At 54.1% G+C, this 26,072-nt stretch overlaps 1 protein-coding gene across 1 annotated transcript; it reads right to left on the reverse strand.

The window, feature by feature from the left end:
- Positions 1-3,587: 3,587 nt before the first annotated feature.
- Positions 3,588-25,210, reverse strand: CHRDL2 (chordin like 2; the record flags this gene model as incomplete). The annotated part of the gene is made up of 11 exons (XM_082278787.1): positions 3,588-3,667; positions 5,473-5,565; positions 8,976-9,158; positions 12,287-12,481; positions 13,376-13,544; positions 15,357-15,412; positions 15,728-15,821; positions 17,929-18,071; positions 18,975-19,068; positions 19,886-19,998; positions 25,129-25,210. The coding sequence occupies 11 exons, from the start codon at positions 25,208-25,210 to the stop codon at positions 3,588-3,590; spliced, it is 1,302 nt and encodes a 433-aa protein (XP_082134913.1).
- Positions 25,211-26,072: the final 862 nt, after the last annotated feature.

Consider the following 26,072-nt stretch of genomic DNA (forward strand, 5'->3'; position numbering starts at 1 on the left):
CAGGTTGTGCAGAGAGGTCTTGGAGAGCTCCACCTTTTCCTCAAACCATCCATCATTGAGCTTACCACGGAATCACAGAACCACTGAGGCTGGAAAGGACCTTTAAGATGCACGAGACCAAATGTACACCCAGCACTGCCAAGGCCACCACTGACTCATGTCCCCAAGTGCCACATCCACATGGCTTTTAAATCCCTCCAGGAATGGGGACTCCACCACTGCCCTGGGCAGCTGTGCCACCCTTTTAGGAGAAGACATTTTCCCTAATATCCAACCTGAACCTCCTCTGGCGCAGCTTGAGGCCATTTCCTTTGTCCTGTCCCTTGTTCCCTGGGAGCAGAGCCCAACTCCTGCCTGGCTGCCCCGTCCTGTCAGGGAGTTGGAGAGAGCGAAAAGGTCTTTTCCAACCCAAACAATTCCACGCTTCCGTGACCATCTCTGCAGCCCCAAGCTGAGGCTGCTCCTTGCTCATGGATGTGCAAACACGGCCAGTGCTGTAGGAGTTGGAAGGTCCCCTGGCACCATGTCAGCTCTGCCCCCGAATCAACCCCGTGTTCACAGCTCGGGGTCTGCGCGGGGCGATGCCTGCGGAGGGGACGGACGCAGGGAGGAGGAGCAGGGCGAGCAGGGCCATGCCACCGACCGCGAAGTGTTGGCTTCTGCCGCGGGGCTGCTGATCCAATTAAAAGGGTTAATCCCACAGGTGCCCCGTGGAGAGAGGGGCCTCTCGGAGGTGCACGAGGGCAGGCTCCTGGGAAGGCTGGGCAGCACTGGGAGTCACTGACACCGCTGCAGGGATTGCTCGCTGCCCACAGCCCCGGCCAGCCCACAGCCTGTCCCTCGGCCCCGTCACAGCCACGTGTCCCCAGCAGTGCTGCGACAGAGCTCGGCCACCAGCCCGCGTGGCCCTTGTGCGTGTCCCCAGCACTCTGACAGGATGGGCCTTTACAGTCCTGGGGGAAATGGAAGTCTCTGACACCGGTAAGCCAAGGGGAGGCTGGTGTCTTCTCCCTCCCATCCCTCTGCTCTGGAGATAGGCCAGCAGAGCTGGGGGTGTCAGGGGAGAATGGAAGAGCCACATCACACAAATGGCATTTTTGGAGACTTCCCCATCTCCCTTCTTGGTGGGAGCAGTCAGCACCAAACCCTGTTTGCTGGGACCACCTTCAGTGCAAGGACAACAGCAACAGGGGCAGAGCAAACCCTGTCCCCCCCAGAGCAGCTGCACCAGGACAATGCCATCCGCGTTTCCCAGGAAGGGACCAGGCAGCACCAGCATCTCCTGGGGGGAAACTCCTTAGGATGAGATTTTTCCATCTCCATCTTGTGCTTCCATGAACCTCTCTCCAAAGAAACTCCATCCTGCACATCACTGTTAATGTCGAGGGCTCAGCCAGGAGTCCAGGGCAATGCAGCACCGGGGTGAGGCAGCTCTGTGGTCACTTCAGACGTGTGGTGTTCTCTGTAAGTACAATGTACCTCACTCTGGGCAGGGATTGCTCAGGGAGGGATGTCAGGGACCACGTCCATAGAATCACAGAGTCACTGAATTGTTCTGGTTGGGAAAACCCTCTGATACCATCCAGTTCTACTGTTTCCCCAGCCCTGCCAAGGCCGCCACTAACCCACGTCCCCAAGTGCCACATCCACACAGCTTTAAATCCCTCCAGGGATGGGGACTCCACCACTGCTGCGGGCAGCTGTACCAGGGCTGGACAGCCCTTTTGGGGAAGGAATTTCCCCTAACATACAACCTGAAGCTCCTCTGGTGCAACTTGAGGGCGTTTCCTCTTGTCCTGTTGCTTGTTCCCTGGGAGAAGAGACTGCCCCCATGCAGGTTCCTCTATTGCTGCTCACCAAAGTGTTTCTCCTGGCCACGGAGCATCCAGCAGCATCCACCACCCTCCTGGACATGGCTGAGGAGTTCTGTGCGTAAGGCACGCAGCTGAGTTGCACTCGAGAGGTCTGTCTGTGTCTGGGCTTAGTGTCTATGGTCCCAGGACAGCCTGTGTGGGCCCAGCACCCTGTAGATACCTGCAGGAAACCTCACCTGGACCAGGCAGTGCAGAATCCGTGCTGGTTCTCTCCCAGCCTTCCCTATGAATCCACCAGAGCAGCTTCATTCCAAACCTGCCACTTCTGGTAAATGAGCACAAATTGGCCCTCGGCTCAGCTCCAATTAGATCACACAAGGGCCAGCTAATTAGGCTGACAAGAGAGGGGTCAGGCTCTGCCCAAGGCCTGGCAGCATCCTCCCTGCCTGTGCGCAGCTACCGCCATGCAGGCGGGCGTGGGGCAAGGAGGTGGCTTCACCCTCTCCCTTCACCTCACACCACGGGGAGCACCCTGATGCTCAAGGCCTCACTGGGATTTTTTCCTGGATAACCTTAGCCCTGTTATGTGGCCCTGGTGAGCAGTGCCAGCTCAGGGCCCCAGCCCCAAGCTCTGTTTTCAGCCCAGAGCTGTGAGCAGACCACGAGCAAATGGGAAGGGGTGATCCCCTACGGATGAGCAAAGCATCCGTGGGATCTCTCTGTGTGCCTCCATCCTGCATCCCAACCCTGAGGATGCTGCCTGAGTGCAAGGGAACCAGACCCCACCAGGGCCCCCGAGCCTTAACACAGACCCTACAGGGAAAAGAGAACCAGCACAGGAAGCTGAATCAAGAAGATGTTTTAATCAGATTTGTCAGACAGAGTTGGATCTCCAAATAAATAGATTTATCAAAACAGATAATAACAAGAATCCTAGGATAAATACATGTACCAAAACAACCTGAAAATCCCCCAAAGTTATTTCCAGACAGGGGGAAGGTGATGCTGCTGCATGCCCTCCTCCCCATGCTGCAGAAATGATCCTGTTTGCCCTTTGGGAGATGCCTCTCCTGTGAATACAGCCCCATAGATATTATATAGGATAGATATAAATATATAGCACAATAAATGCTTAGTAGTGACCTTAGTGCAGTGTTCGGGGTCTCAGACCCTGCCAGCAGGTGGGTCTTCCCAGAACCTACATTTCCAAGTGACCTGCAAAGAAGGGAAAAGTATTGTCCCAGCTGGAAGAGAGGAGATTTTTCAAAAAACACCCTTTGGAGGGCATTCAGCCAAAAAAACCCCTTTGCAGATCCCAGGGGCTCCAAGGAAAGAAAGAGGGATGGTTTTTCTTTCTTTGCAGGTCACCTTTCCACCAGCAGCTGGTAAGGAGCACGGTCGTGTTCTGCTTTGCTGCGCGCTCCTGGTGCTCCTCAGGAACGCCGGGGTGTCCGGGCTGGATCCCACCTCCTCGTGCCGCACCAGGTCTCGCCCCTCCTCCATCTCTCCCTCCTCCCTCTGCTCAGCCGACATCTTTGGGATAGCGGGAGGTGACAGCCAACCTCCTGCACTCTCCCGCTGGAGAGAGGCACCTACACGGCTGCGGCTTCGACACCAATGGATTGGGATCGTTCTCTGGAGTTCCTGGAGTTTCCACTAGTGTAACCTGTATTGCAGTGCCAGTCTATTTAATAATGCAGCTCTGGAGTTCATATATATGTGTATGTGTGTCTGTGTGTAGATAAATCATTAGCTACAGAAAGGTTCTTTGCTTTACAAGTTCTTTGTTTCCTTCTCTGGGCTTTCTGTCATCCTCAGCTCCGACGTCTGGGCTCGGAAGATGTTCCAGTGACCTGGATGAGCAACGACAGACTCACATTAGGAGCAGCCTTGGAGCAGGAAAGCACAATTGCCCCATGTGTAGCACCCTCGGCACTGCAGGATCCGCAAGGAGCTCACTGTGGGAGAGCTCTGCGCACTACAGCGGCCGTGGTGAGAGCAGCCTGTAAGTGATCCAAGCCCCAGACTTTGTCATCTTGCAGTTAAAATGGTGCTTGGAGGGGCCCTCTTGCCCTTGCACTGCAATTAATGGGACAATCAACGGCCCTTACAATACTTTTTTGGAAAACACTTGTGCAGTGTGAAAAGAAAAGGGGCTCAGACTCCCCCTCTCCACCTCCCCAAGGGGTGCTTTGACGTGGTGTTAGGTCCATGTCCTCCCTGGCATGTCTCAGCTTTGGGCTGACTTTCTGCCTCTCGGGGGAAGAAGCATTTTGCTTGTCTTTTGTCTCAACCTCACAAAGCCACAATTTCAGTTTCATGGGCAGTGGACAGGTATGGCTCTCTCCTCTCTTCTGTCAGCCCCACTTGTTTGGGTTGGGTTGCTCAAAACCCCCCCATTTATATTCATCTTTCTGCTGCTGCCTCAGCCTTGGGTCTGCATTCAGCACCCATGGTAGGGGAAAATCCTGCTACAGAAAAAGAAGGAATCCCTCTGAATCCCTCAAGGAGCTGCAGAGTCCCAGCAAATCAAATGTGGAACTGCAAACCCCCCCAAAATCAGGACAAAGTGTCCCAATCCCTCTCCATGCTCCCACAAAGAATCCCCCAATGTGCAGGAGGTGGCTGGAGGTGTTTTCCCTCCAGGTGTTCTCTTCCCCCAGTACAGTCCCAGCAAGGATTATGCAGCCCCCATGTCACCACTCCGGGGGTGGAGGGAATATTTTCTAGCTGAATTAATCTCCTGCTGTGAAGAAATCACCGGTCAGAGCTTTCCTAGAACTTGCAGCCACGGCAGTGGTTATTTCACAACAGGGTTATTTGTCAGGGGAAACTGAGGCAAGAAGAAGGAGGCACATTCCAGAGACTCCACCAGGGTGTGAAGCCCAGCCTGGGAGCAGGGACTGGAAAATCCCCCAGGGTTTGGTCAAAAGCTGCTGTCTCAAAGGGACTAGGGGTGAACACCAACCCCCAGCGTCCCTGGGGCACCGGGAGCGCTGTGCGCGCTGGGCAGCAGCGCTGTTCCGACTGACCCCATAACCCATGGGTGCTGGACACTGCGGGCACGGCTCTGATCCGAACCCATCCCATTAAACCCCAGCGCAGCCAGGCGAGGAGGCAGCCAGCAGGAAACAGCGTGGCAGCTTCGCTCCATGCAGGCACTCCCAGCATGTGCACCAGCATTCCTGCTCTTTGTCATGTTTACGCACATCCCGGAACGTCCAGAATGATTTTTTTAAATATTTCAACAGTTTATTTTTTTGCTAATCCCTCACATCATTTTTTTTTTTTCCTCCCCCCATGCTCCCAGTACCACCAGATGGATTAGATATAAAAATCAAACAGTTTTACGGGCTCTGGAGAGACAAAACCTCTGGATTTCACAAGAGTGTATCCACTTTTAGAAAGCTGGCTGCCCTTTCCAATACCATAAAGTGAAAATGTGGCTGTTAACCAGGAGTGTTGCGTATGGATGTGAAGACAGGTCAGCCCCAACCCAGCTACACTTGCACAAGCATTTTCCCCATGATTCAGCTCCCCATGCCATGCTTGGATTTTGCAGCCTGTTTGGAATGGCCAGAGCAGAGCAGGAAATCAGGAGGTTGGTTGGGGCAGGGAGCGCTGGAGGAGTCAGGAAATGGGATTTTTCTCTCCGTACCTTCATTCGTCCTAGTGATCAGCCTGAAGTTTTGTGCTTCTTGCTTGAATTCTTGTTTGCTGATCTTCTTGGTCTGGATCAGATGGAATATTCCTGCAGAAGGGACACGGCATCAGATTCTGCAGCATCCGATTCAAGGCTCACACAGGTTTGGATTCTCTGTTCCCTCCTGACACTGCCTGCCCTGGATGCCCCAGGGTCCTGGTTTGGTGCAGGACCTGCTGCCAAAGCCTGGTGGGAACTGGGAATGAATCCAGGGTGGGCCAAGGCCAGGAAACATCTCATTTAAGTATCAGATTAGATATTAGGAGAAATTCTTCCCTGTGAGGGTGGGGAGGCCCTGGCACAGATTGCCCAGAGAAGCTGTGGCTGCTCCACCCCTGGAAGTGTCCAAGGCCAGGTTGAAGCAGCCTGGTCTAGTGGGAGGTGTCCCATCCCACAGCAGGGATGTGGAATGGGATGGGCTCAAAGCTCCCTTCCAACCCAAACCTTTCTAAGATTCTATGGTTCTATGAAAAGAGTCACTGCTTGTTAAATCAGGATGTTTGACCATGCAGCAGTGAAAGCAATAGGATTGTGTTGCTCCAGAAAGCATCTTGCCCTGGAGGAGTTCAAGTCTCCCCTAAAACCATCAAAAAAATACAGGTGAGAGCAAGGGGATGCTGGGATCCTTGTCCCCTCTGCTCACTCTCAACCACCCATGTTCCCCGACTGCAGAGACCCCTCCATGCTCAGATGATTTCCTGTCCTGGAAGCAGCCAGGGACCAAAGTTTTCTATCTCTTTGTCACCAGTGCTGAAATTCCTCCAGACAGGAAAAAACACAAGTGACCTCAGCAGAGATTGGTATTTCTGCCCCTGCCAGCATTGTCCTCTTAGTGGAGGTGCCTGACTCAGATGTTTGACCCAGGCAAACCAGAATCTGCATTTAGCAATGAAAGTGACCTTCTTGTGGGATTAGGAGTTATGATATTCTTTTTCTCCTGCAAGGCATGACAAACCAGGCAGGGATGCCTGGAATATCCTTCCCCACCTCTCCCGCAGGCTCCCGGAGTACTCAGCCTCTTGCTGCCAGCAAATGTGAGAGGAAACATGGTCCCCCTTATTTGGTTAAGAGACTTTCCCTGATTCCCAGCAGCAATTACACACAAAAAGAGTATGTAATGAAGGGGAAGCGCCTCACAATCCATATAAATGAGACATTATCCACTGGGGAAAATTAGTACAGGAAGTCAAAGACATAGAGAGAAATAGATGGATATTTGGACTATTAATTAGTCCTTTCAGTGGGTTGGGTTAAGAAGTCCTACCAGTAACAAAAGAAGATACTGGATGGAGATAATAAAACTGTTATTGACGCAAGAAAGGCACAAGTGTTCAATAAATCCTCCTGGTCTATACTTAGAAAGGAGCAGGAGGGTGTGCTTACAGTCCCCGGGGCTGATGAAGCACTTTCCAGCACATTAGTAACCAAGAGGATATTTTAAACAAGAGCTACAAGAGATAAACATCTTTTAATCAACCGACCTAGATAATGCTCCCCCAAGAGCTCTCAGAGAGCCGGCTGAGACCTTTGCCCCCCGGGATGGTCGTTCCTGACGCATGCCAGGAGCTGGGGAGCAGAGCAGGAACGCAGGCCATGCTCCAGCAGGAATCAGGAGAGCACAAGATAAGAACAGTCCAGCAGCGGAGAGGCAGGATGGATGGAGCTGGCACAGGGCAGTGCCATTCCTGGCAAACACATCCCATCCAACAGGCAGCAGCGTTCCCGGCAGCATTTGGGGGGAGATGGAGCGAGCTGCTGGGGCTGTCGGGCACGCACCACCGTTCTTGGTGCTTCGAAGGGGGTTTGTAAGAAAGATGGGGATGGACTTCTTAACAGGGCCTATAGCGAGAGGACAACAGGTCAAAAACATCAGAAAGCCACTTTTCAAAACTCCTGGTGATGTTCAGATCCCTAAAAAGATGGGGAAGCCTGCTCTGCAACTCTTCTGGAGGCCAGTCGTGTGTCACCAGCCAGCTGGGTAAAACTTTCGTCTGGGAATTGGTGCTGGTTTCTCCTCCCAACTCCTGCTTCATGGAGGAAACCATCCTGGCCCAGAAATAGATGAGGCCACGTAGGTATCATGAGCCCATACAAAGGCAGATGGACGAGGTCCCGGCGTGACTTGCAGCCTCTCTACTCCACACACTCTGCTCTGTTGGTAGAGTGATGGACCATGGAGAGGTGGAATCCATATGTGAGTGAGCTCATGCTCTTTCCCAATAATAACACTTCAGTCTGCCAAGCAAAAGAGCTGTGTTGGCCTCAGGGACAAGGGCCTCCCCTGTCCCTGGCTGGCAGGGCTTGGGAGCTCCATGCAGACGTGAAGCTTTTGGCCTCGGAAGGTGCCGAGAAGGTTTGGGTGCTGCCCCGTGCCAAGGAGCAAGGGGAGGAAGCGGCGGGGCCCAGACAGCGTGGGTTCAGAGCTGTCCTCAGCTACAAGGTGCCATTGTGAGGGAGGCCCCGCTGAGGCGCGGGAGCACGGGCAGGAGGGCACCGGGGAGCATGGAGGATGGCAGGGGCAGGATGGAAACATGGTGGCAGCCAGGGCTCCGTCTCCGGAGTTAATCTCTCGGGCTGCTGTCCATGTGTGCCCAGTCTCAGCAGCTGGCTGAGGTCTCCCTAGGGAGTGATGTGGAACACAGACATACCAGGAGACCAGAACACCTGGCTACACATGCCCAGCAGATGCAGGCCGAGGGTCATTGGATCCGTAGCAAACATACAACCAACCTTAAGTGCTCAAGTTTTTTGGTGTAGAGTATGTCGGATGGAAACTCAGGACTGGGGCACTGGGATGCTTCCATGGGCTGCAGAGAAACAGCACAAATATGTACAGGACCAGGTGTCCCTGGACTCCTCTGGTCTATAAGAGCAAAGCTGAAGGCGTGGGGAGAAAGCAAGAGATTGGTGCCGTTTGACAGCGTATTTGCTGTGCTTCGACGTCCGGAGGACACAACAACAGGAGCATCCAAATCCACCCATCCAAAAAGTGCGCTGGGGACAATTCATCCCCCTCGTGTGCACCTTTGCAGCAGCTTTCAAGCTGTAGGTGGACTGGGGTATAAAAAAAGAGCAAAAGCAAAACCATGGAGTGACCAGAAGAATTTTTTTTGTTTGTTTTCCATGTGCATTTGGCACGAGAGCAGGGAGGTTTGGAGGAGCAGCCCCAAGGCCCTTGTCTTGCTTGCCCGTGTGCTGTGCCTCCAGATGGTGTTGCAGCTCATGGTGAGGTATAGTGGGGCCAAAAGTGGTTTCCAGCCCCCAGTCTGCATGGAATGCAGGAAAAGAGTATGAAATGGGGGAGGCAGAAGAGACAGCCTGCTGTCAGCAGGTTTTGATTCGTCATGCGAGGGGTGGAGCACCTCTAGAAAAGCCAGAAAAATCGAACAAAGCTTGGAAAGCATCAGGTTTCCACACACATCTCCTGCTCTGCTGGCTGCTTTCATAATGGTGCTTACCTTTAATCAACTTCCAGTTGTAGATTTCCACCTCTTCTGCCAGCTCCTTCTCGATCGCCATGGTCCTGAGGATCTCCTTGGAGGGCTCGGAGCGTGGAGGCACAAACGTGTACACCAGGACACGGCTGGGGCTCCTGCTACACCGGGGGGTGGTGATTTCATCCGTGGGTTTGACTCTGGTTTCTGAGCAAACACAAGGACAGAGCTCATTAAAAAGGGGCAGGAAGGACCATCTCAGCACCCAGGTCATGGAAAAGGTATCTTGGCTTTGGTGCCACGTGGCACAGTCGTGTCTGTCCCATGATCCAGTCCCCAGCATCAGCACCAGCAGCAAAGGAGAGGTTAATAAGGGACCTGTGGACCTCCTCATTCTCACGATTCTCATTCCCCCTGACTCTGGCAGCCTCTGTGCCAGTGGAATGGGGAAGGGGATTTTGTCCATCTGGATCCCTCATACTCTCTGCAGTGACCTTGATGCCACCATCACCACAAAGCACAGGCTGGATTCCCCACTTCCCACCTCGCTCCCACTGGAGGAGGAACATCAGGGGAGCCAAGGGATGAGTCCACAGCAAGGGAGCCTGGGCTGCCTGGGCAGCACACCCGGCTCAGCCCCACAGGTGGGCTCAGCACCAGTGCCAGCACCCTCGCCACACGGGGTGTCACCACAAGGACATCCACACTGGGTCCTACGTGACTTTTTCAGCATTCTTGGTAAAGAAGAGCTGCTAATTTTTCCCTCTTTTTTTAAATGTATCTGGAGTAATTGAGAATCCCCCATGGTTTTGGAAGGAGATTTATTGCCTTTGGTTGTGGTCCTTGGAATGCAGAGGAGCCCAGCTCTGCTGAATTTAGCCTTGTTCTCCCAGTCAGTTTGGATGCTGAAACTTTTTACACTACTCGAAAGAAAGTTTGGCTATAAATAGATGCCTGGGGTTTATTTTAGTAAGACAGTTATTTTAGGCCTGATTCTGCTCTCCCCCAGGCTTTATGAGGTGGTCCTGAGCTCTTCTTCTCTGAGAGGGGATAGAAGTCCCAATTTAAAGGGAAGCAAAGCTTGTCAGCAACCAGAGGACAGGCTCTCAGTTCTGCAGTTCAGCGTGAGGCAGAGGGGGATGAGCGCAGCCCAGCACCCTCATTCCTCCCACTGTGGGGTCAGGGAGCAGGGAAACCTCTGTCCCAGAGCCTTAAATTTCACCTGCTCCAGGGCATTCACAGAAGCGTGGAGTTGTTAAAGCCGGAAAAGCCCTTTAAGATCATGGAGCCCATGATTAGAGCCCTACCTTCACAGCAGGAAAGGAACCCCCGGAATTCAACAGGAATTTAACAACTCAGGAGCTCCCTGCTGGAGCCGCTCGACTGCCCACAGCATCAGGGAGGAGGAGCAGGGACACAGAGGTCATGGTCACCTGCTCTGCCCACAGCAGTGTTCCCCACATCCAAACAACACATCGCAGCCATTCCCGGGATCAGGGTCCCTTCAGCAAAATCCCTCAGTGTTCCTCTCTAAGTTACGGGGTACAAAGGAGGAAGATAAGGACAGTCACAGAAAGCACCTGGAAAAAGAAGCTGGGCAAAGCCTCCATGCAGGGAAGGAAAGGGCAGGGATGTAACTTGGCTGAGCAATGTGTGTGTGTGTGATCGCTATCTGTGAGAACTGGAAAGCAAGAACAAAATCATTTTGGCTGCATCAGGGTGTTTAATTGGAAATAAAATGAAGCCTGAACAACAGACAAGAGATCCAAGCAGGGAAAGTTGTCAGCTTTAAACCAGAGAGACCCACTAGAGTGGGAATGCAAGACTGGAAGGGCTCTGCTCAGTCATCACATCCCATTCCCACCAGGCACCACATCATAAATCCTGCTCATAAACACATCAAAAACCTTATTAAAACAAGCTGAGCTTCTGCCCTTCACTCCCCCAGGGAGGCCATCCCAGAACCTCTCTGCTCAGGGGCTGGAAAACCTTGAAAATCTCAGCTCAAATGACTTTGCAGTCATTCCAAAACACGGCAGTGCCCTTTGCTTGCTCTCCTGGGTGAGACCCCTCCACAGAAACCCCTTGAAGATGCTGATCAGAGGGGATCACACACAATCCGCTGCACCTGCAGCCAGGCTCAAAGACACTCAGGTACCTTTAGTCTCCCCAGGGAAGCTGTGGGAGGTCCATCAGCTGAGCATCTCTTGATAAATGTCAGTTCAGAGAGGTATAATCCACAAAACATTCTCCAGTGGAACCAGGAGATGTCATCCCTGCCACATCTTTGCCAGGTCTGTGGTTTGAGGCAAACAGCTTTCCAAAGACCAAGGAGCTGAGACCCAAAACACACTGAACAGGAAAGGAAAAGTGGTCTTCTCCACCATGGAATCACAGAACCATTCAGTTTGGAAAAGACCTTTGAGATCATCAAGCCCAACTGTACCCCCAGCACTGCCAAGGCAACACTGATCCATGTCCCCAAGTGCCACATCCACATGGCTTTTAAATCCCTCTGGGGATGGGGACTCACCACTGCCCTGGGCAGCTGTGCCAGGGCTGGACAGACCCTTTGGGGGAAGAAATTTTCTGTAACATCCAATCCAAGCCTGCCCTGGCCCAGCCTGAGGCCGTTCCCTCTCCTCCTGTCCCTGTTCCCTGGGAGCAGAGCCCGACCCCCCCGGCTGCCCCCTCCTGTCAGGGAGTTGTGCAGAGCCACAAGGTCCCCCCTGAGCCTCCTTTGCTCCAGGCTGAGCCCCTTTCCCAGCTCCCTCAGCAGCTCCTGGGGCTCCAGCCCCTTTCCATGTCCCAGCCCAGTTCTACCTGGACCACCCCAAAATCTGTGTGTTCAACCTCCACTTCCAGAGATGAGGAGTTCCGGCTCCAACAAACCGTGAGTACCACAGGCAACCCCTCTCCTGGGAAGTGTCCTCCCTTCTCCCTTCACACCTACAGCTCAGCTGCCACAATGTAAACCTCTGATTTTTGTCCCACCTAGAGGTTTGGAGAACAGACTGTGTCCTCTCCCCTGAAAGCACCTCCCATCTGTCTGAGCACTCTCAGCGTGTCCCGCCTGGAGCGTCTTTCTCCAGACTTCATCCTCCCAACAGATGGAAACTTTTGGGGGTCAGTGCAGCTTCCTTACCTCAGAGGAGTCCTACTGCCCTCCCAGAAAAGCCAACCCTTCCACCAGTCCTTGGCCTGCTGAACTTGTCTGGTGTGAATTCTGGCCACCAGTGATGTGAATCCCTACACATCTGTCAGCCTGAGGCTTTAAACCAAGGTTAAGGAAGGAACTGGAAGGCAGCAGCAGGAGCAGGCAGGATCCCACCTACCTGGACATATTTTACAGCATTTCCCGTCTACTTTCTCTGGGTATTCACACGGATACTCCTTGGGGCATGTGATCTTCTGGCAGTCCTGGACGCCATCCCTGCACGTGCAGAGGATGCAGGGCAGGAGGCCGTAGAGCCGGAAGACGGGGTGCCACACTTCCCCATGGGAGTAGGTCTTCCCATTGTAAACACAAGCTGGAGGAGAGAGAGAAAAGAGCTGCTTGCGGAAATAAATCCTTCTTCTCTTTGTAAACCCAAGGCTTGGTGGAGTCACTGCATTTCAGCACCTCAGACATGGGTGGTCCTGCTGTGTCGAGGAACGAGGTCCCCTGGCAGTGGTCACCGGGATATCACAGCCACCACACCCAGAAGGTGCCATGGGACAGAGGGAGCAGGCGCCAGGAGATGGGTCTGCTGGGTTTGACCACCCTGGTGGGGACAAGGGCAAGTGTGGGCAGGACCTCACCTGCCTCCCAACCTCTGGAAGCCCAGGGTCCCTCCGAGGCTGTCACAGGAATGAAGCACAGTGAAGAGTGCCACCTGCTGACTCCTCCATGGAAATTTTTGGAGGTCCCAAAATTTCCTCCAGGGCTTCATCTCCAAGGACTAGAAAGAGCCCTTCTGGAGGCACAGTGGTGGGAGAGCCACCAAGAGGAGAAAGGACCCCCTTTGGATCAAGGGGCTTGCCTCCTCATCTCACTGTCTTACTCTCTCCTCCAGGAGCAACACCTGGGACAGCGCTGCATCAGACCCAGCACTTGCACACAGTTACAAGGAGGAATATCCTGCCCTTCCGTGGCACTGTCCTGGAAGGTCCATGTGGAGTCTTCCAGCTGAGCTCCTTCCTTCCCAAGTCCCAGATCTCCAGAACATTCCAAGGACCACTCTTCTTCCAACCCATTTTGGAAAGTCAGTCAGGAGGCTGTGGGCACGAGGACTGAGATACCTGGGTGAGGCTGGCTGTGGAAGAGTGGGGAGCAGGACTTGCTGGTGGAAACCTGCTGCTGAATGAGATTCCCTGAAGAATTCCAAGTCCTGGAGAAGCCACTTTAAGCCACATACAGACTGCCTGGCCTCTCTGTCCCTTACCTTTCTTGTGCTTCTCTTTCAAGACGATCTTCACGGTGGTGCCACCTGTTCCCTTGGGTTTGAAGCTCCTGGGAATTAACTCCAGGGAAGAACTGAGAACAGTGGACACGGTGGCTCCAGGTGGCTTCCTCCCCATCACCTCTCCCAAGCACTGGTCTTGTGAGTGTCTCTGTGAGCAGCCAGAGAGAAGAGGGGGTTCAGATTCAGGCAGTTGAGTTGTTCTCACTCCAAAGCATGCTGGAAAAAGCCATGCTGTGTCCTGCACACCTTCCATCAGGAGTGGAAGGGGCAGAGACCACAGGGATAAGCAATGACCCACAAGTCATATAAATCACAGAAATGCTTAGGTTGGAGAGTTCCTCTGAGATCATGGAGCCCAACCATTCCCTCAGCACTGCCAAGGCCGCCACTAACCCGTGTCCCCAAGTGCCACATCCACACAACTTTAAATCCCTTTGGGGATGGGGACTCACCACTGCTCTGGGCAGCTGTGCCAGGGCTGGACAGCCCTTTGGGGGAAGAAGTTTCCCTAATATCCAACCTGAGCCTCCCCTGGCCCAGCCTGAGGCCGTTCCCTCTCCTCCTGTTCCTGTTCCCTGGCAGCAGAGCCTGATCCCCCCCCCCACCGGCTGCCCCCTCCTGTCAGGGAGTTGTGCAGAGCCACAAGGTCCCCCCTGAGCCTCCTTTGCTCCAGGCTGAGCCCCTTTCCCAGCTCCCTCAGCAGCTCCTGGGGCTCCAGCCCCTTCCCCATCTTGCTGCTGCCACCACCCAAGGGGTGCTGAGCAACTGGTGTCAGTGTCCCACATTGGTGTCCTCCTCATGTGGGGCACCCTCACTGGGGCAGCACCTTTCTCTCCCTAAGCTCAGCCCAATGCCCTCAGAGACGCATGTGAGGTCCTACATCCCTAATGCACACAGGGAAATGGGCTGGTCTTTCCTAGACGGGAAGACGAGGACTGGCATCTGTGTGGCTCAAACAGGATCAGAAAGGTGAGGATGGGCCATATCCTGCTCCCTCACCTGGCAGGGACCAGGAGAGTTGGAATGGCGCCGCCAGCCAGCAGGACTGGAATCCCAGGAACATCCCAGGAACATCCCAGGCTTCCAAGAGCAGAGTGTTGGGACAAGGCACGCAGCACAAAGGGTCCCGTTGTGTCTATTTTGGAGATTTTATAGGTGGTGGAGCAGTATGGAAAAGGGCTGAGCCAGGAGCTAAGTGACCTAATCCCACAGACCTGGCATGGGCTGCCCAGCTCCGAAATGTCGCCGTGAAGGAACCCTTGGCAGCCAAGGAAGCACTCTTTCCTTGCTGGGGCTGCTGATACAAACAGCCTGGGGAAGGCAGTGGTGGCCAGCTCCAGCACTGCCCTCTTGCGTGGGAGGCAGGACACCTTCAAGCCCAAGGGGAGCGGAGACACCTTCTCCTGGAGGAGAAACCCTCCCAAGAGAGATTTGGGCATCTGACTCTATGGACAAAGGTCAGGCCTGGCTGTTGGTCACCTCTGGGTCTGCTCTGACAACGTCCTTCAGCTGTTTGAGCTGGCAGACATTGGCCAACAAGGAGGAGAAGTGTCCCAGATTTCCAGTTCCTGCTGGTCTTTTGCACTTCAAAGATGTTATAGAACCATAGAATCGGAATCATTTAGGTTGGAAAAGTTCTCTAAGGTCATTGAGTCCAACCCTTTCCCTGCCACTGCCAGGTCCCTCACCAAACCATGTCCCTAAGATGCTGCAGAGGGAGAGTAGAAGAGTCTTTCCCTGGTGGCCTGAGGTGTCACCTAGGCTGATATCCCTCAGCGAGATTAAATTCCATGGCACGATTCACCTGCAAATCAGGTGTCCATGGTCCTGCTGTGCAAGGATCTGAGTGTCCTCCTAGAGCTGCTGGGGTAGAGGACAATGTGCTAGGGCATCCTGTGAGCTGTTCAGGGAGCTGTGCTAGAAGCAAGAAGCGGAGCTTTAAAACACAAATGTCACGTACAACACCTCTGTTTAACTGCAGGGATTCCTCTTCTGTGGACTTCTCAAAGGAGCCATCTGCAAGGGAAAAACATTGTCCTGGGAGATGCTGTGGGGCTGAATGGAGGTTTGCTCTCTGTTGCTGAAAGCAGCTCTCCTTCAGGTGCTGGCCTACCTGGGAGTCTGGAGAGACAGGAGCTTTGCACATGCAATTCCCATTACCCAAGGAAAACCCAAGCCCCCAGCTTTTGTTTCCCAGTGCAACCAAGAGATAACAAGTGGCCTGATTTACAGCTCAGGCTTCCAAAATCCTGCTAAAGTGGCTTGAAATGGCTCCTGCTGTCAGGTGGCAACCAGCTGGAGTCTCCCAGCCCTCAGTCCCAGCCTCGTTACCTTTGCAGACCTGGCAGCAGGAATCCGGCACGGTTAAGGGAGAGGAACACAGCAGCTCGGGGCAGGTCACCAAGCCGCAGTAAATCTGGCCTTCCTAGGAGGGCAGGAGGGAAAAAAACATTGTCAGCGTTATAAAGAGCTGAATGTCCCCCATGATGGGCTGCCAGTGCTTCAAACTGCAGATTTACCATAAATCATTGGGAAGGAATTGTTCCCTGGGAGGGTGGGGAGGCCCTGGCACAGGGTGCCCAGAGAAGCTGTGGCTGCCCCTGGATCCCTGGCAGTGTCCAAGGCCAGGCTGGACAGGGTGTGGAGCAACCTGGGACAGTGGAAGGTGTCCCTGCCCAGGCGGGACTGGATGAGCTTGAAGGTCCCTTCCAACACAAACCATTCCAGGATTTTATGATTCCACGATCAAAAGCCCTCTGATGGTCCATCTTCAAATACCACCAATCATCCAGCAACTAATGAAAGCTGAAGATCTGCCCCTGCTGCACTGTCCATCCTGCAGGGCACAGCAGGGTCATGTCCTCTCCTGGCATGGCTGTTCCATGAACAGTACACAAGCTCCTGAGTGGAATGGTCTTCCTCAAAAAGGGGCAGGCAGTGCTTTCCTCTCAGGCATCATGAGTGCTGCCAGACCTGAAACAGCCCCCACACACCTTCAAATTCTGCAGAACAACCCCCGGTTCAAAGGGGCAGAAGACAATTTTCTCTGACATCTGCCAGGAAAAGGACCTGGAGGAGACAGGTGGAAATGGGAAGCAGGATTCTGAACCCAGACTCAGGTCCACACCAGAGCTCTGCCCTCCCTCTCTCCTGGTTTATTCAATAACGCCAGAGCCAAGCACACAGACATGCAGGGACAGACCTGAGTGGGCAGTTTGGAAAATATCACTGCTGTAGTGATGTAGTGATTCAAGCTGAAAACCACAGGTCAAGGCCAGCCTTGACCTTAGTGCATCCCAGCCCCACCTCAGTCAGTGGATTTGCACCAGTTTGTTGCAGGAATCAGATTTTGCTACTTTGCCAAAGGATAAAAAAGGATGTTCAGCAGCCAGACCTCGACAGCAAGGTTGTCTTCTGCATGCAGCAATTTTCTCTGGGGTATCCACAAGCCCCAGTCAACCAAAACCAAGAGGTCAGCCAAGGATATCCTTAGAAAACCAAACCACTGCTGCTTCTTCTTCCATCAGGAAGCCAAACCACTGTGTAAGGAACATGAAGAGGGTGAGGGAAATTTGGTGGGTGACAGGATGTGGCGGAGGTCACTGCATACCAAATCCTGCTCTCCACCTCGGAGAGTCCAGACCTGCCTCTTCCTTCCTTCCTTCTCCTGACCAGCAGCTCGCAGCAATGACCTGCCCCAGGCAGGAAAGAGCCAGTGCCATAAAAGGCAGGATTTATCCCAGAGGCTCCGGTCTTGGGGCAGTTTTCAGAGAGGGTTAGACCAGCTGTTCACGCAGCTGTTCTAGCAGCTGACCACATCAGACACAGCCTGGGGAGATCCCCCCATTGAAGGCTCCTCAGCCATCCCTTTATTTCCCCCTTTGTATCCAAGGCATTAACTGACAAATAAACAGAGCCTGAGGGACAGCCGAGAGGGACATGGGAGCTCCACGGGCTCCTGGGGACAGCAGCAGAGGAGCACACGCAGTCAGATTCAAGGGCTCCTTCCCAGTGTTTCCCACCATCCAGCTGGGGTCCCTAAGAGAGGAGCCAGCCTCAAAAGCCGAGTAATTTCTACACGTCAGTTTTTCCTCTTGCTACACAGCTCTGAGGTGTGCGCACGCCCCAGAGGCTCAGACCAGCTATTCCAGTGCCACAGATACTTCCCTGTCCAGCATCAACTGATACAAGCCCTGTGTGTGTGCTCTTGGCATGACAGAGGGAGGTGCTTTGGGCTCTTCTGCCCCTCTTTTATTTCCTGGCCAAGCTTGGTCCCACCCTTTGCTGCCACAGCCCCGGAGCACTGGGGTGCTCCATGAGGACAGGGCTGTCCCACTGCCTACCCCAAGTTGCCCCCGCCCAGACCTGGCCCATGTGACCTCCAGTAAATCTTCTGCACCGATAACCCAATCCCAGTGATAAACCAGCCCCACACAGGCTGGTACCACCAGGTCTTGCTGGGGTTTTTGAGCTGGTGGGGCAGTGCTGGGTGCAGGAGAGAGCCCCAGCCCCCAGCTCCCATGGTAGCTTACGGAGCAGCTGCACTGCACACACTGGTTGGGCTGGCGGCTGGGGAAGAGCTCGCTGGTGCTGAACATCTCGCCCTGCTGGTACGTCGTCCCGTTGTACTGGCAGGACCTGACGGGCGCACGGAGGCCAGATGGAGAGTGTGGCTCTGGAAAAGAGGATGAGAAAGGAGCGGGATGAGAGCCAGCCCTTGCCTGGCCCCATGCAGCACTGATGCCCCACCAGCCCGTCCCTAAAGGCCCAGCAGCCCTTTACACACTGTGGTCACTGTGAAGTGGCCAGGGCACTGCATGGTTGGTCAGCAACTAAGTGTCCAAAAGCTCCTGGAGAATGGGGCTGCCCTGGCTGCGCTGAGCTCAACACAGGGGGAAATCCTGAAAGTCAGACCTCACGAGATTTTTAACAAAATTCTTGGGTTTTTCCGTCCCCTGGTTGTAATGATCATCAGATTCAGATGGAGTCAGGTAAAAAGGGCTTCTCTCATGGGTAATTAACGAAAAATCCAAATTAATGAGGTTTTTTCTATTTTTTCTTCCTGATTTCTCAAATCGCTGATGGTTTCTGACTAGCTTTGCCAGCACTCAGGTAGGGAAAGTTTTGGGACTAAATCTTGAGATAATCTGTGGGGGTGAGAATGAACATATTGAGGTAAAATGAGGCAATCAGTAGTGGCAAGGTAGGAAAACTTTTGGAGACAAAACTTGAGAGAGTCTCCAGTTCAGAGAAGGAAGTTGTTAAAAAAACGTAATTTTTTTTTGTCCAAGACACTTTGCTGGCAAATGATCAGAATAAAGTGCCAGCTTCTGTTTTGCCCCTGACGTGTGAACTGACATTTTGTCCCTACAAAGCTCTTGGGATGGGGGGGAGAAAGGTGTCTGGCAGAGAGCCCTTTTCCATCAAAATGACATTTTTGGAGGAGAAAAGCAGCCAGAGCTCCGTGACCAGGGCCAGACCCAGCATCGCTGCGTTGCCACAAGTGGCAGCAGTGGAGGTACCACCCTGGAGGACCACAGCCACCTTGTCACCCCATCCCTGAGGAATGTCCACCTACCAGGACACCGGGGGCAGCACTGCTGGGGGTCCGTGACAGGGCTGGCACACGGCAGAGCTGGGCACTGGATCCGGTAGCACCTGATGTTGGTGTTCTGGGGAGAGACAGAGGTGGTTTGTTTAGTCCACAGGGAACATTCATTTGATGGTCCACCCCTGCGAGGGGAGGAACACAACATTATTGCAACAAATTGTGCTGGTTGTAACTCGCCAGGGATGTCTCCAGCCCTGGTTCAAACCCAGCCAGCTCATGGTCTCTCACCAGCACAGGCCACCCGCCATCTGACAGCAGCCCTGAGCCGCCTCCACCCACAACCCACCGGCGCTACAGAGGCAGAATCATGGAATCACTGGGTGATCTAGGTATGAAGGAACCTTAAAGATCTTGTTCCGGTCTTGGGCAGGGGCACCTTCCACTATCCCAGGTTGCTCCAACCTGGCCTCGAACACACCCAGGGGTGGGGCAGCCACAGCTTCTCTGGGCGTCCTGTGCCAGGGCCTCGCCACCTTCACAGGTAACAAATTCTTGTGGACATTTAATCTAAATCTCCCCTCTTCTTTTGCTCAAAACCATTCCCTTGTCCCATCGTTATCCATCTGTGTAAAAAATAACTTCCATCTTTTTCACCAGCTCCCTTTCAGTACCAAAAGGTCTCCTCAAGGTAAACGGCAGCACCCTCACAAGGTCAACCCAACACCCCCCAGGGGGACAGCCTTTGCCAAAGGCAAGAGATGAATCCAATGCCACTATGGGACTGGAAAGGGCTTCTCTGGTCAAATGAGACACCGGGACCGATTTGCTTCAAAGCTGCTGAGCGAAGCCCCAGCGCAGCAGCAGCAGCAGCAGCAGCAGCAGCAGCAGCAGCAGCAGCAGCAGTGTCCACGCCTGCCCGCGGCGCCGTGGGGACGTGCCTCGGAGCAGCTGCAGCGGATGCAGTACATCAGCCCCTGGGGCTCCAGGTACGGGTGCCAGCTCTCCCCCGGGCTGTACTTCTTGCCATTGAAGTCGCAGAACATGTCCGGCCCTGAAAGTCAACCAGGAGAAGCTACATGAGAAAAGGGGTTGGTTCTTGGGACAACTCTCTGTGATGAGAGCAAGGGCAGCCTTCACGTTGTTCCCCACGAGTAGCTGGTGGCCAGGATCACCACCAAACCCCTCAGGACTTGGGCCAAAAACCCCAATTTAGTCACCCTTAATGTTCACATCCACAGGCATCACCTGGTCCCGCAGGACTGAGCTCCAAACCCGGTTGGACCTGCAGGAACCTGGACCCTCTAACAGCCGTGGGGCTGCTCCCACTCTCCCGTGACGTGTGCCAAAGCCCTGACCAGGCAGAGGGTCACCCCAGGAGCCAAGTTCTTTCTAAGCACACACCTGTCTGTGTGTGATTTTCGTGGTTTACGTGCTCACAGCCCAGCTGAAAACCGAAGGTGATTTAAAAGGTTATGTCATCGAGGGAATTTGAGGTAGTTTGGGTGATTGCGTTGCTCGAAGGCAGTGGAGACATTTACGGCTCCTGAAGCATTTATGGGTCTTTAAAAACTTGCGGCACCCTGGGGATGCAGGAGAGGGGGAGGGCTGTTTTCCAAGGCATGATGCCCACCTCCTGCTACATGAACTTGGGTGAGCCAGCAGGTGCTGACCCTGCCAGGCTGCTGGGAGGGCTCCTTAAAGAACAGCAGAGGGTCCCCAAAATGATCTCAGTGGTGTTCACCACCCCAAAGGTGCTAAGAGCCATCCCACACTTTGCTCTGTCACCTGGGACGCAGCAGTGGCTGGGAGGGCCCAGCTGGTGTTGTCCCACCTCACCAAAGCCAGAGATGCCACCTGCTTGGTGGATTTCTCCAATCAACCAGACAAAATTCACCCAGATATGCTGGGGTGGGCTGCAGTCCCTCCTCTAGTTCATGACCATCCTCAGGAAGAACCCAGGTGATGCTCTACCACGGCCAGACCTCTGGCCAGCAGGAAAGGCAGCCCTATGGGTCTACGAAGATCTTTATGGGTCTCTTCCAACTCAAGCCCTGCCAGCAGACTTGAGCCTCTCTTTGATGGCTTTAAGCACTTGATTCTCTAAGTCATACCTTCACAAGTGGTGACCACCAGCTGTCCAGACCGCCTGGTCCAGGCCACCACTGAATCTGCAGAGGTGGAGGTTTGCAATAGTTTTGGAGTGGATGCTACCAGAGGAACAGGCAGAGGTATTTTCCTTCCCTTTCCCAGATCAGGACTCTACATTGTCCCCATAGCTCTTGACAAGTCAGCAACTCCCTATTCCTGGCCAGGCAGGTCATGAGCTTACAGCAAACCACACAAAACTGGTGAGCATGTGGCTTGGAAATGCAGAAACCCAGAAAAGAGAGGAAAAAAACTCCACAAAACTAAAAAACAGAAAAACAAAACAAAACAAAAACCAACATAGTTTTGCAAAAGGGTGAGAAAATGAGTTCATCTTTCCCTGCTTGCAGCATCCTCATGAATTATGCTGAGGGTGAAGAAATCAAGTTGCCTTGGTGTGACGCGGCCCCGCTCAGCTTGCAGGCTCCCATGCCAGTTGGCTGCTTCCTTCAAACATTTAATCACAAGTGGAGCCCTGGTTTGGGTCCAGCCCTCGAAAGCAGCCTGATTCATGTCTGCAAAGGGCCTGCTGGTAAAATTAAAGCTGACTGGCGGGGCTGGGCAGCAGGAGACACTTGTTGGCATCTTAGTAGTGCTACGCCGTGTTTTTGGCAAGAGGTGCCAGCATGTTTGGGCAAAAGCAAGATGGGGATGGATGGATGGATGGATGGATGGAAGGAAGGAAGGAAGGAAGGAAGGAAGGAAGGAAGGAAGGAAGGAAGGAAGGAAGGAAGGAAGGAAGGAAGGAAGGAAGGAAGGAAGGAAGGAAGGAAGGAGGAGGAGGAGGCTTAAAAGCTGGAGGCTCTGGACCACTTTTTCCCATGCCAGGCCAATAATTTTATTTTCAGAGTTCAAACTTTGGATATCTTCCTAATTCATTTGAAGTGAAAAGCCATTTGTAGCAGTGAATTGCTCTCATGCTGATCAGTCACCTTATTTATTGCACCTTCAGCAGCAGCACACTCAGAAAAGTCACATGGGTTTACTTGTCACTGGATCTAAAGCAGGTCAGAAAGTTGTGGGGTGGCATCTCGTTGGTGGCTGGTGTCTGAAGTTGTTGAGATACATCCTAAGGAGACATTCCCTTCTCATGGTGTGGGAGATGCAGCCCAGGATGGGTTTCTCCACACCATTCAGTTTGTCACTGAGGACTGGTGCCTCTAAACCACTGAGGGAAGATGCTGCTCAGAGCTTCTGCAACAGCCCCTTGTGAGGTTTCAATTTCCTGGTAGCTGGAAAGCTTCTTCTCACAATACCTATCCTAAATCTGTAATGTCCTTTCCAACCCAAGCCATGAGTGATTCTGTGATTCTGTCTCTGGGAGTGTTCTGAGCAATTCGATGGCTCAGCAAGAGGTTGTGGGGTCTTGCTCATCTCCCCTCACTCCTCTTCTCCTGTTGCATCCCGAGGCTGAGGGGGAAGGGTGGTCCTGCATCCCCAGATGGCACCCCTGGAGTTGTCTCTGGAGCAGGGCATGTCTGAGCTGGGCTCCCAGCCCCAGCAGTTTTTCTGGAGGTCACACACCTGCCAGCCAGCGCCGTGCCGGGCATGCGGGAGGGAGTCCATGCAAACCAGTTTGTAAGTTTTAAGAGCAGCCATAAATAAAGTGTAAGGAGCACTGTCTGGTACACAGAGTCCAGGCGCTTCTGTGACAGCCCTGTATTTATGAAGGGCTTAAAATGCAACTTAGCTGAGAAGGGACTAGTTAAAACACACTGGACCCTTGACATGTGGCATCCTGAAGACTCTGCTCATATTCAGATCAATTCCTACACGCTCACCTCGCTCAGTTCCTGGCTGGGAATATCTGCTTGGGACTTTGGGAGCCTGGAAAACTGTAGCTCTGAAAATGCAGTCTCATGAAGCATCTCTGAGTTCCCCAGGGTGGAGAAGCCAGGCAGATAGGGTCCTGCTTCCCCCCACTCCTTCCCAAGGGAATGCTTCATTACTTATAGCAGGGTGTGCAGCCCTCACCTCTCCCTTACCATGGACATGGTAGCACTTGATTTCCATCATGGTCCTTCCTGTCTTGGAGCACCCAGTCCCTTCATCCCTGCTGGATCCAAACTTGTAGGACAGAGAGATCCCAGGAACCCCCTTTTCTCCAGCAACCATGTTAAAAAGAAATGAAACAGCAACTTCCAAGCTCCTGGGGAAAACCACTGCCCCATGCTCTGCAGAGATGCTGGTGTTTAAATGCCTCCAGCCAAAACATCATTGTGTTCAACCATTGTCCCTGAATTACTCAGAATGCAGCACATTCGTCCCAGTAACCTGTGCCTCTGATACTTTTTTTCAGCTGGGAGTGCAAATCCCCTAAAATAGACTGTTTCTGTGGGCAAATTCTTCTTTTCTGACTTGCCTTCAAGCCTGAGCATTTCTGCTTCTCACCTATTTTTAGCCACGACACTGTAGGTCCCTTGGCTGATGAGCCTGCTCATAACTAATTTATTCCTGTCTTCACTCTCCCTGAACACTCAGCCCTGAGAAAAGTGTGAGGCTGCAGAGGTGGATGGTGGAGAGAAGTCTACAATTTGATGATGACTCTGTCACCCAAACCACCTTGCCCTCGACCACGGGGCAAGTTCTGGCCAAGCCCTCCACATTGTGGGATATGCCCTGTAGCAAAGCTGAAGTGTTTCAGAGTTGGGGGGTGGCTCTGGACCTCACTGCTCCAATCCTGCTTCAATCCCATATTCAGCGTTCTAAGTCCTGCAAACAGGCCCCAGCACATCATCCCAAATCATACAAACCCTTACTGCCCCCATCCGTCATAGTTTATGCCCAACTTACGGGCTCTGTTACCACCTCCAAAGAGCTCCAAACACCTCCCCTAAAACCTCTTTCACCTTCTGGAGATGTCTCCATCCTCTTCCTAACTCTACCACAGCAGCCCGGGTAGAAGCAGGGAGTCAGACCCACATCCCTTGTTCAAGAAACAGATGCTGCGGGCTGGGTTTGGCGGCTTTGGATGAGCCCAGGGAAGGGAAAGCAGCTGAATTCACCCGGATTTTGCTCCCCGGGGCTTTGCACAGCCCTATCCATCCACCTGCCTTCTCCCCCCAGCACACCCCACAGACAGGATGAGCAATCCAGTGCTCGTATTTTGGGTCCACGCTCCAGGAGGATGATTGTTTGAGTGCCTAATGCACTGCTGGCAGCAGGCAAGTTGTAAATCACCCTGACGCAGCCACCGGCAGACTCCGCTGGGATTCCGGGAGATTAAAGGGAAGAATAAATGTAGGGACACAACAGGTCCTGCTCCAAATTGCTTAGAGCTCCAGTGGTTCTGCGATGTTGCAGGGGTGCTCAGCACCCACTGGTGCTTTGCCCAAGCCAAGCCCACCTCCTGGCTGCAGTTAACACATCCAACACCCTCCAAGCTCCTGAACAGCCCTGGCCAAGTCCTTCAAGCCTTTTTGTGGGAAGTGCCAAACCTCCCTTCCCTATCCCAAACCTTCTCTGCCTCAGTCAGCCCGCTGGGAGCAAAAGTGGGAGAGACTGAAGGATGAACATGGAGATGGACAAGGGATGATATGGAGGAAAGCCCCCAGCTCTGTTTGGAGTGGGGGAGGCATTGCCCGGTCCCCATCCACCCTCGGAGGGGAGATGCACTCGTGCAGGGTGGGATCTGTGCAGAGGAAGGTCTGGAAGACAACCTCCTTCTCTGTGGCATTTCTAGCCCATGGAAGGGGGTCCCAGACCTTCCTCACACCCCTGGCGGCTCGCGGAGCCTCCCAGCCCCCTCACCAGCTGGCAGTGCTGTGCTCGGTGCTGTGCAACCCCACAAAGCAGGCGGGGACAGCAGCAGGCAGAGGGGGACACAGCCATGTGGTGCGGGACAGGAAACCTGGCTGGCTGCACGGCCTGGGACATCCCAGCCACGGAGGTCCAACACCTGCCGTGGTCAAAAGCCTCCCCGTGCCCCCAGCCATGACCGCAAAGCACCCCCGCAAATTCCTGGGGACCCCGGTGACGGGGAAACTGAGGCACGGAGGGAAGCAGCGCAGCCGGGACAGGAGCGGGGAAGACTTACGAGCCCGGGCTCGGCTCTCGGAGGCGAAGAGGAGCAGGAGGCACCGGAGGAGGAAGGCGAGGGGACCCGCCCCGGGAAGCATCGCAGCCCGGTGCTCGGTGCCCTGGGGCTTCGGTCCCGGTGCCCGGGGGTGCGCTGCCCGATGTGCCGGTGATGTCTCGGAGTCTGCGCTGGGGGCTTCGCTCCCGCTGCTGGTGCCCGGCGGTGCCGCGGTGTCGATTGCGGCGTCGGGCGCCTCGGAGGACGGCGCGATGCCCGGAGGTGCCGGTGCCGAGGCTGCCGGTGCCCGGGGATGTCGGTGCCGGTGTCAGCGGCGTCGGTGCCCGGCAGCGCCTGTGGCCGAGGCTGCGGGTGCCCGGAGGTGTCGCGGTGCCGATGCCGGTGGTGCCGGTGCCCGGGGGTGCCGGTGCCGGTGCCCGGCGGGGCTCGTCTCGCTCCGATCAAAGGCGCCTCCTTTAGGGAGAGCCGAGGAGTTGTTTGTTGGTATTAAAGGCGGAGATGGAAGCGGGAGGGGGGATCCGCAGGGTGGGTATTTTTTTTTTTTTTTTTAATATATTATTGTTATAGTCCCACTTTTTTGGGGGGGTGTTTTAGGAAATTCCTCGGCGGCGGGAGGGAGGAGGGAGGGCGGGCGGGGAGGTGGTGCGGGAGCCGCAGGGTTAACCCCTGCAGCCCTGCAGCCCGGCCGGGGCTCTGCCGGGCTGGACCTCGCCCTGGGGGCTACGAGCCAAGAGGTGACACTGACGGGGTACATCACCGCCACAAACAAGGCCCGGCTGCACCCCTTCTCCCTGTCAAACGCCACCTGGACGCCCAGCTCTGCCCACCAGATGCTTGACATTCCCTCAGCTTCATAAAGCCATTTAAATGTAGCCTCTGCCTTCAGGAACCCCCCGGCCCCAGTCCACAGTCCCAAACCCTCCTCCCACCACCCCAGCAGCGAG

This window comes from Coloeus monedula, assembly GCF_965178545.1.
Source record: "Coloeus monedula genome assembly, chromosome: 3".
Lineage (NCBI taxonomy): Eukaryota > Metazoa > Chordata > Aves > Passeriformes > Corvidae > Coloeus > Coloeus monedula.